This window comes from Merops nubicus, unplaced genomic scaffold (genome assembly GCF_000691845.1).
Source record: "Merops nubicus isolate BGI_N331 unplaced genomic scaffold, ASM69184v1 scaffold39501, whole genome shotgun sequence".
Lineage (NCBI taxonomy): Eukaryota > Metazoa > Chordata > Aves > Coraciiformes > Meropidae > Merops > Merops nubicus.
Window position 1 is genome coordinate 1,526 of NW_008588353.1, and position 9,708 is coordinate 11,233.

At 58.1% G+C, this 9,708-nt stretch overlaps 1 protein-coding gene across 1 annotated transcript; it reads right to left on the bottom strand.

Moving 5' to 3' along the window:
- Positions 1-2,372: 2,372 nt before the first annotated feature.
- On the bottom strand, positions 2,373-9,151 carry PMM1 (phosphomannomutase 1; the record flags this gene model as incomplete). The annotated part of the gene is made up of 6 exons (XM_008949235.1): positions 2,373-2,578; positions 3,284-3,399; positions 6,186-6,261; positions 7,125-7,224; positions 8,797-8,888; positions 9,075-9,151. Coding segments are annotated over 6 exons (584 nt in total), but the record flags the coding sequence as incomplete, so codon positions are not given.
- Positions 9,152-9,708: the final 557 nt, after the last annotated feature.

The window sequence follows — 9,708 nt, forward strand, 5'->3', positions numbered from 1 at the left end:
TCCAAGACCACAAGGCTCTCAGTGGCCCAGCCTGAGCAGGGTGGTGGGACCAGATAACATCTAGAGATCCCTTCAACCTCAGCCATTCTGGAGCTCTGAGGCTGCCCTAGCTATTTCTGGTGCCATCCTCATCCCTCCGTCAGGAGAGGGTCTCCTTGTGGGAGCTGCCCTCAAGCAGCCCAAGCCTGGTGTCAGACAGAGCCAGGAGGAACAGGCAGGGTTCCTGAACTCCATCCCACCTATGCACACCTGAGCTCCTGAGCAGAGAAAGCCATGGCTGGTGCCCTGAAGGTCATCCTCACCTCTGCCCTGCAACTCCCCCGACCCTGAGCAAGGGACACGCTGCTGTCAGGAGCAGCCCTGGACAGATCCTGCCCTTCCCTTCCAATATTCAAGTCATCTCAGCCACCATGGCCACCTGGTGCCTACTGCCCTCAGGGCCAGGCTCTGCTCTTCACTCACCACTGAGATCCTGCTGACTTGGAACAGACCTACAGGAAAAACAGACACCCCAAACTCCACGTATGAAACGGAGAAGGAGGAACCACAAAACACAAGATTCCTCCATGAGGGTTGCAGTGGAGGGGGCAAAAACCAGTGGCCTGTGAAAAGGGTCCCCTGCACCCAGGCTTCCCCAACAGGTCCTCTTCTCCCACACAGAAATCTCTGGGTAGAAGGAGGAATTTGTGCCTCTGTTGAAGATTTCTGGGTGCTGTGCTCATGCCAACGTGATGCAGGCCTGACCTGACGTGCTGCAGAGTCAGGAGGTGCAGTCAGGTGGGGGAAAAGAGCACCCCACCAGGGCTGGGCATGCAGCACCTAGGCAGCAGAGCCAAGGTCCAGCTCAGGATTCTGCCCATGGCACTGTGGGAGCCTTGCCTGGGTCCAAAAGCACCAACGTACCTCACCTAGAAGAATTTGGCCCCTTGGTTAAGTGGTGATAGCCAGCTGAGGAACTTCTCTCTGCAGACCAGCTGCTAGGTGGGAGATGAGCAACAGTGAGGGAAGCAGGAAGAGAAGAGGACAGAAAACAAGACCCAGAGATGGGGCAGTGCCCTGCCAACAGGGATGTGCTGAGAAAGGCTCCCAGGGAGCAATCTGGGGAGCTTCTGCAGGAATCTCCAGCACTCCCCAAGTCCACAAACACCAGACACATGTGCCCTGGGGAGCTAGAAGAGGACATCTCCCTGGAAGGGATCCCCGAGCTCCTCTTTAGCTCTGAGTTGTGACTAGAAACACTGGTACAGTCACACCCCCCTGCCTAAGGGCCAGGAATAAAGGGACAACATGAGGGAGAAGGTCAAGGGCCAAAAGAGAGAGATGTAGTTTTGCAGCCTACAAAGACCCAGGAGAAGAGCAGAGCAGGAGGACAAGGGACAGCTGCACTGGAGAAGTGGTGTCCCTAAAGGTGACCACGTAAACATAAAGGTCCCATTTGTGTCCCATAAAGGTGACCATGGGACACGACAGGGTGGGAGAGCAAGACTGGAGTGCACTGCTGAGCATGTGCCTCTCTTGGCACTGGAAAACAGGTCTGGCCAGTGCTGGCCCTCTCTGAAAATGTCTCTGGAAGCATGGTGGAAAGCTGAGCACTGGGTAGGAAGGAGACTTGCTGTTTTTACACTGCCCCACCTGTGGACACAGGAGTGGTAGGACTGTTGGGAAGCCTTCTGCCCCTCGATGGCTCCACAGGGTGCTCCACAGGCACCAGGCACCCAGGGTCCTCCAGCTGCACCAGGCAAGGTCTGACATGATGCCTTCTGCAGAACGTGGACCATAAAGCCATGGCAGCTGGTTTTTTTTTGAAAGCTAAAGAGAGAATTAGTTTCTTCATGCACCTGAGCAAAGCCCAGAGCAGGAGCAGAGTAATTTTAGAACTGTCATTGCCAGGTCACCTGCAGGGACTGGCACAGTGTGGCACCAAGGTGAAGGACATGGGGAGCCTCTGTTAGGATGCACCAACCTGGTGACCCCTTCCCACCACGGGCTTGAAGCAAGCAGCCCTCCTGGTCTCTCACTTCAGAGCAACTCTGGTGAGAGCACCCAGGGCCTCAGCAGCCCCACCCTCCCTGGGGAAGGTGCAAGAGGGACAGAAAGGTGAGAAGAGTTAGGAGAAACAGAGTGAAGAGGGGAGGGAGCAGGGGGGCAACACCCACCCACCCCTGTGCCTGGCCCTTTCACAGGCTTCCTGACCAAGAAAGCACCAGCATGGCCACCCACCACAGACCAAGGGGGAAGTTTTCCTGGAGGGGAGGCGGGTCTGGCCCCACAAACCCCAGATGTAGCTGGGGGTGCTCAGCAAAGGCCCCTCCTGCTCCACGCCCATCGCGCGACGTCCCCGCCCGCTCGGGGAGTGCCTCACTTCTGGTGCCCCCTGAGCAGATTCCTCGATTGAAGGTGCTTTTCCTGGCAGGGGGAGAAGGGGGGATGGGGCAGGGCTGGGGGGCCGTGGCAGTCAGCACTCGTTTGCCCTCTCTGGGAAGAAGATCTCTCGGCAGCGCTGGACGGTTTCCTGGGGGCACTGCACGCTGTGCCCCACCGTGCGTGGGTCGTCGTAGATCTCGTAATCGTTCCCTCCCTGCAGGGAGAGAGTCAGCAGGGTCTCACCTGAGCATCCTCATCCTCAACCCACATCTCTGTCCTTCCTGGGAGGAGCTGGGAGGGCGAGGACCTGCTGGGAAGGTGCTGCCAGGGCTTTGCTGGCCCAAGGAAGCAGAAGAGCTCTGCTCTCTGCCTCTCGCCTCCCCTCATTTTGTGCCAGAATTGGAGCACAGAAAGGATGGGGAAGGTCCCAAATCATCAAAACTTGTCCAGGAGCCTGGGGTTAACCCCTGCCTGTGGAGAGGCTACCAGGTGGAATGGACACATATAGGGGGGCAAAGGTTGCCAGCATCTGGAAAGAGCTGAGGGGATGGCCAAGGTGGTCTACAGCAGCAATGAAACATCACCTTCCAGCACTCTAGAGCAAAGCCCTCTCCTACCTGCCAGGGACTCATGTTTGGGTCCTGTGGGCTGCAGGAGTCACTGCCCCCCTTCCCAAGGGTGCCATGAGGAGGAAAAAATGTGCTTTGGTGAACCTGCTCCTAAGCATGGTGAGTCCAGGGCAATTTCCCAACAACCCAGTGGACCTGTACCATCAAAAGCCTGCTGCAAACCCCTGCTGCAGGGGAGCACCTCTTCCCCTCCCACTGCCACAGAGGGACCCAGGCCGTGGGACCCATCTTGGGGAAGCTCCACGTGGGAAAGAGAGCAGCCACGTGTGGGGAGAGCAGGACATACTCACAGGGGTTGTCTCATTCCCAAAGAAGTGGATGGTGTCAAATCTCTCACTGTCGAGCACGTTGAGGCAGTAGCGCTTGTCCCAGCCCTCTGGGAAGACATCAAAGCTGATCATGCCACCTGCCAGCAGAAGGGAGGGCATCAGGACACGCTGGTGGCAGCCAGCAGGCTGTCCCCCCCAGCCCTGGAACAGGCAGGAGGAAGGGAGAGGGCTGGATATTCGTGGGAAGCCCTCACCCCAAAGAGCAGCCAAGCACCAGCTCTGCCTCGGGGTGCCCCGCCGGCATGTGGCTGGTGGGCGAGGCTGTGCTCATCGTGAAACACTGCGGGGGATGTGGCTGGTGGCAGAGTCTGTTCCCATGGCAACAGGCTGGGGTGACATCAGCACAGCTCTGGTGACATCAGCACAGCTCCCTGCCCGCTGCCAGGCGAGCAGGAGCTGCAGGGGGAGATCCCAAGGGATCTGTTAGGGGGGATCTGGGGTCACGCTCTGCAGACGGCATCAGCGCCTCGTGTGTCCTGACAGTGCACAAGGAGAGTGGCACCGAGCCCCTGCCAGGCTCCTGCCCACACCTCATGGCTCTCCCAAAACCACTCCTGATGCTCCTCAACCCTGCAGGGCCCAGCAGCTCCCAGCACCCTGCACACACAAAGCAAACCCCACGTGCTGCCCACGCTCTGCATGGAACCACTGGCACCGTCAGGGCACCACCCTGCCCTGTCCCCTCCTGCCACACGAGTCAAGGGTGTGCTGCCAACCCCTGGAGTGGCACCCAGGCAGGCAGGGGAAGCTGACAGAGGTGAGGGAGCTGCTTCAGAGAGCAGTGGACACCCACAGCCACCCAAGGGTAACCAACTCCCCAAGCCCCTGCTCTTAGATGGGGCAGAGTTTGCCCCAGCTCTGCCCTGCTTTTTTTGGTGGTGCTGAGGCAGCAGCTCCCCCACCCTCTCAAGCTGCCTGGCTGTGTGCTGCAGAGCCAGACCTTTGTCCCAGCACCAAAACAAGTGACATGCTCCTCCCAAAACAGAGCCTGTGACTTAGGGCAGAAGGATGTTTGGAGCCAGGAATGGGGATTTCAGCTGCGACGTGTGTCCTGCTGCCAGTTCAGGTCTCTGCTCCTCTCAGTTTCAAGGGGACCCTCTGCTTCTCCAGGCAATATACTGGGCCACCAGCAGTCCTGGAGTTTCATACTCTCATTCTTCATTAATTGTAACCCCACCTCTCTTAGGAAGGGGGTGAGTGGACAGGTACCCTAGGGGGATGTTCTCTGCTGCAGGGGAGGCACTGGATCAAACATCCATGTCCTGGTGCCTCTTCTCCCGGGCTGGTTGAGGTGTCCTCATTGGTTGGGGGATCCCAAACCAATCCTCCCTGGAGCCTGAGGAGCTGGGGATGGAGCCTGTGTGTCCAGCTCAGGACAGGATACCCCAGGCAGGGCACTGACAGATGGCAGCAAGCACCACTAAGCTCAGGGATGGGGATGCCCCTGGGCTCCCAGCAGAAGCCAGCATCAGAGCAGGAGCTAAACTTGGTCAACCTCATTAAAATCCTTCTTAGTTTTGTATCCAAAGCCATTTACCTGTTAAAATCACTCCATTTCACTGTGTTCTGGCCTTTTAAACAGCTGGGCAGCAAGCAGGTGCTCCTGATGCCAGCTGGAGAAGGTAGGACACCAAACAGAGAAGAGGTGGAGGACAGGCAGCACTGTCCCTCACCTAGGCAGAGGATGGGGCTGGGGGGCTGCAGGGAGATCTCCTACCACCTCTGGGGCTCGTGTCTTCCACAGCCTGGGACAAGGCACTCAGAGCTGGCTTGGCAGAGCCCCATTTCCACCTGTCCCTGGTTTTAGGTGCCTGACCTGAGACACCCTGAGTTTTCTCTGTGGAGGAGCAGGAGCCCCACAGTTCCCCTGGTCTTCTTGCTTTCACACCACAGGCCAGGGCTCTTCGTGGTGGCTTCCCAAAGTCAGAAGAGAGAGGCCCATTGTTCTGCTCTCATCCCCCAGGCCTGTGGGGACCTTGCCCTTCTCTGCTGTGACACACGGTGTGTGCCAGAGCTGTGGGCAGAACAGGGTGCCCCTGGTGGGGTGCTGAAGGGAGGGGAGGCTCTCAGGAGGAAAGCCCCGGGAGGACCAGACCCTGGGGTGTCACCTGCTGCCTCCCAGTCCCATCACCCCCTTGCCCTGTGGCTAGGTTGCCTCATGGCATCTTCCCATCTCACACGTAGCCAGCGCTTTGCTTCAGCCTCACCACACACCCACACACAGAGCCTCATCTTCCTCCCTGTCCTGGCCAGACCCCCAGGATTGTTCAAGCCCCTCCTTTGGTTCTTCACCTTCAGCAGGCTGGCTGTAAGAGCTTACCCCCACCCCAAGCAGTGGCCCTGCAGAAGGCCATGACCTAGAGCTCCAAGCTCCCTGCCTCTTGGCAGCTCTTCCTCTAGGAAGAAAAACATTTCCCTGGTAGCCAACCCTTCCAAAATCCTAGAGCTGAAATATGTCTGACACTCCTGTCTCCCATACACCACGGTGTTCCCAGAGAGGGCTGTCTGTGCCTGGAGCTCTGCTGGCCACCCTGCTGCTGATGCTGGAGCCAGGACAGAGCTCCTGGGCAGGGATGGGCTCTGCAGAGCAAACTGGGGTTCAGGCAGGGATCACATCAGTGGACAGAACCCCCCGTGTCTGGCTGATCCCCAGGGAGGCTCATCTGCAGCAGGGTTTGTCCTCTGCTGTGGGTGCCAACATGATGCCCCCATGGCAGCTCTCCAGGAACAGAAGCTCCTCGTGCTCTTAACAGGGTCTTCAGACCCTTGGAGGGCACAGCCAGGATTCCCACTCCCCTTCCCAGAATTTTACAGGAAGCACAATGAAGAGGCCAGGGCAGAGCCAGGGAACCCCCCTGCTCACCTCGAGAGAAGCGCAGCCCTTTGCCAGCAAACTCCCTCTGCAAGGCTGCCACAAACTTCTCCCGGATCCGCTCCTTCTGCAGGGGAGGAGGAGGAGGGAAGGGGAGGAAGGAAGGGTCAGAGCACTCCATGTTGACACTCTACCCAAAGCCACCACGTTGCGGTCTGCTGGGCAGCTCTGGCTTATCACATTTCCCCTTCCCACCTGCCCCTGGTGCAATGCCAGCGAGCCCAGTCCTGCCCACTGGCTGCACAGAGCAGCACCAGCTCAGGGCAGCACCACTCCCAGTCCTTCCTCGGCAAGGAAATGCAACTTTGCTTTGATTTCTCAGAAGCCCAGTTCATAACCCAAAGTCTTCAGCTTAAAAAGTCTTGCAAAGCCTTGAAAAGTCTCTCAACCCCAAGACTGTCCCCAGCCCCCTGCCCAGCAAGGAGTAAACTGCCTGGGGCATGGGCCAAGCACTCCAGAGATCTGCCCAGCAGATACTCTGTGAGCCTTCTAGTCTGGAAGACCCAGCAGTTCCAGCTCTGTTGGGGCTGGGGAAGCAGGGAAGAAAAGGCAGCTGCTGGGAAAATCTGGAAGGATGGTGCAACCAGAGAAGTTTAGGTCTCTCTGAGGTTTTCAGTGCAGTTCTATCTTTGGTTACTATAAACGAGGAGACACCCTGTTAAATAAGCGCCTCATTCTCTGGGGCTCTTCCACAAAGAACCCTGCAGGCCACCTTGTTGCATCAGTGATCCCCAATGACATAAAATTCATCCATCCATCTGTCTCCCCTTGGGTTTCTGCCCCCCAGGCCTGTTTCCACATGTTGTCCCAGCGCACAGCTTAGAGCCGGGCTCCTTTCTCCTGGGGAAGGGGGGAAGCAAGGAGGACCTGAGATCCGTGGTGACCCAAAACCAGCAGAGGGGAGGGAGAGGCCAAGCCTGGCCTCTGTACCTTGTCCAGCTCGGAGAACTCGACTCTCTCCTCAGGGGTGCAGCTCCTTCCAATGGGGGAGATGTTCAGCATCCCGTTGCGAAACTCGATGAAGGTCCCTCTGTGGGTGGGCAAAGGCACAAGGACACCAGGGCAGGGTGAGAGAAATGAACCTTGCCAGGGGAATGGCTGCTCAGTGAATGTGATAACTGCAAGGACAGTGCCTGGTGAGGCTCTGGCAGCTCCACCCCTGGAGGCTTTTAAGGAGTGTCCACTGTGGCAGGCTGGGTGAAGCCTGCAATAGGTTGATGGAACTGCTGGCCAGTGTGACTTGCTGCTGATGTCCAGCAGCAGGCTGCTGAGCAGCCAGGACCTCTCTTTGCTCTGCCCCCTGTTTCTCAGAGTCTGAGGGGAAAACTTTGCCCCTCCTGCCTTGTAGCAGGGTGAAGAACAGCCTGGGGAGTGGACACACGGGCAGCCAAGCCTGCAGCCCGGGAGCAGCATCTCTGCAGCACCAAGGGTTTGGTGGCTCCTGCCCAGGCCAAGACCTGGGAGATGTGGGTTAAAGTCCTTGTTTTGCTAGAAATCCTGTGAGCTTAAACCCACCCCTGGGAGCTGAACCTTCACCAGGCTGTTGGGCAAGCAGACAGCAGTGAGGTCAGCCTGGAGGGTTCTGGGTGCCAGCCTACACTTCTGGGGACCCGTGCAGCCAGCAGTCCTGCTGCAAGGAGCCACCCTGGCCCCTCTCACCAGTCCTCTTGTTGCCACATGGTGACTCACATCAGCCAACTACTCTGGGTTGTAGTTTAGCCACTCTGACCAGCTGAGTCCTGAGCAGGCAGCTCGCCTGCTCCAGCTCACTGTGCAAACACACAGGGAGGGCAGGAACCAACCCAGCAGAGAGAGGGGAGGGCAGAGCCACTGCTGCCAACAGCACTGCTGGCTCTCACCAGCCTCAGGGCTTTGTGAAAGCACTGCTCTGAGGGGTGGTTCCACACTGCACCCAGGCTGGTGTAACTGGTGCCTCTGGAAAGAGGTCCTCCTGCTGTCCCCTGCCACCTTCATGCCACTGTGATGGCAGAGTAAGCCACTCCAGTGGGAAACTATCCTTCTCCTTCAGAGGAGCTGCACCAACCCAGCTCACCCTGTGGCTGCCAGATCTTGGGGGAGGAGCAGACAGGAACCTGTGGTCAGGGGTAGAGCAGGGCCAGCCCTATCACCCAGGGCACCAAGCAGCACTGGGTTAGAAACCATGTGAAACTGTGCTCAGGGGCTGGACCTGCTGTCTGAAGAGCCATTGTCTGCTTGGAAACTCAGATGAGCAATGATGCCTGATGCCCTGACCAGGACAAGTTGGTACTATTGTCCTGAATGAGCTGCAGGCAGTGGCTGTGCCCTGATGCACACTGTGGCTGTGCCCTGATGCACACTGTGGCTGTGCCCTGCTTCCCAGGGAGGAAAATTTGAGGGGCAAAAGAGCAGGCACTATGCTCAAAACCAGTGCAGACTCCAGGACAAAGCCCTCCCATTATTCACCCACAGAGACCAGCTCGGTGGGACAAAGATCCTGCACAGGGTCTCTAGATGCTAAGACCTGGAGCACAAGTAGCTCAGCTGCTCTGAGGAAAGCTCTGGAGCCCAGAGCTTTCTAATCAGTGATGTGACTGCCATCCACGTGGGCTTGGGCTGTTACCGTTTCTTGGGCAGCTTCAGCAGAGCCATGTAGTTGAGACAGAAGTTGATTAGATCCTGCAGCAGCTCTTCCCCCAGGTGGTCTTGGATGGCCTGTGGGAGGAGAAAAGGGAGTGAGGAAGATGCTTGACTTCTCCAGGTCTTGTTCTAGGGTGGGCTTCATGGGGAGTGGAACGTGCAGATTTGGGATTTAGGGAGAAGAGGCTGCTCATCTGCCCAGGGCCAGCACGGGCAGGGCACAGGGGCTACACAGGGGTGAGGAAGAAGAGCTGCACCTACCTGCTTGGAGACCAGCTGCCCATTCTTGTACTGCACCGTGCCGTTCTCTGCAAAGACGTAGTCAAACTTATCGATGACTGAGGGGGGAGGAAACAAAAGAGGGAACGTGAGTGGGGCGTGGGAAAAGGGCCCAAAAGGACTGGGCTCAGGGCTGAGAGAAGCACCCCCCCGGGGCCTTAGCACCGTGCTTTCCACACCTCTCGTGCTCTGCAAAGGGCCACCAACCCTCCTTGCTCCCTGCAAAGCTGTCGAGGAGATTATCTGCTGCTCACAGGGGGGGAGCTGACGCACACAGGGGGAAATGACCTGACCGAGGTCACGGGCTGAATCAGTGGCAGAATGAAGATAAGGGCTCCAAAATGTCAGGCTTTCAACCATGTGCGTGTTCCTCCTCTCTCTATCCTCCACTCCCCGCTGCCAGGGTGCCGGGGCGATGCAGTTCCCGGTTATCTAACTCCAGCCCCAGCAGGGAATTCCTCCTTCCCTGCGCTGGGGAGCAGGAGGGGGCAGAGCTGGGAGCCCAGCCGCGCTCGGCATCCATGCCAGAGAGGGAAAACACGGTGGGGACAGCTGGGGCCGCCCCTCGCCCTCCCACTCCCTGCTCCGCCCGAGGGCGCTGAGGAAGATCCCGGAG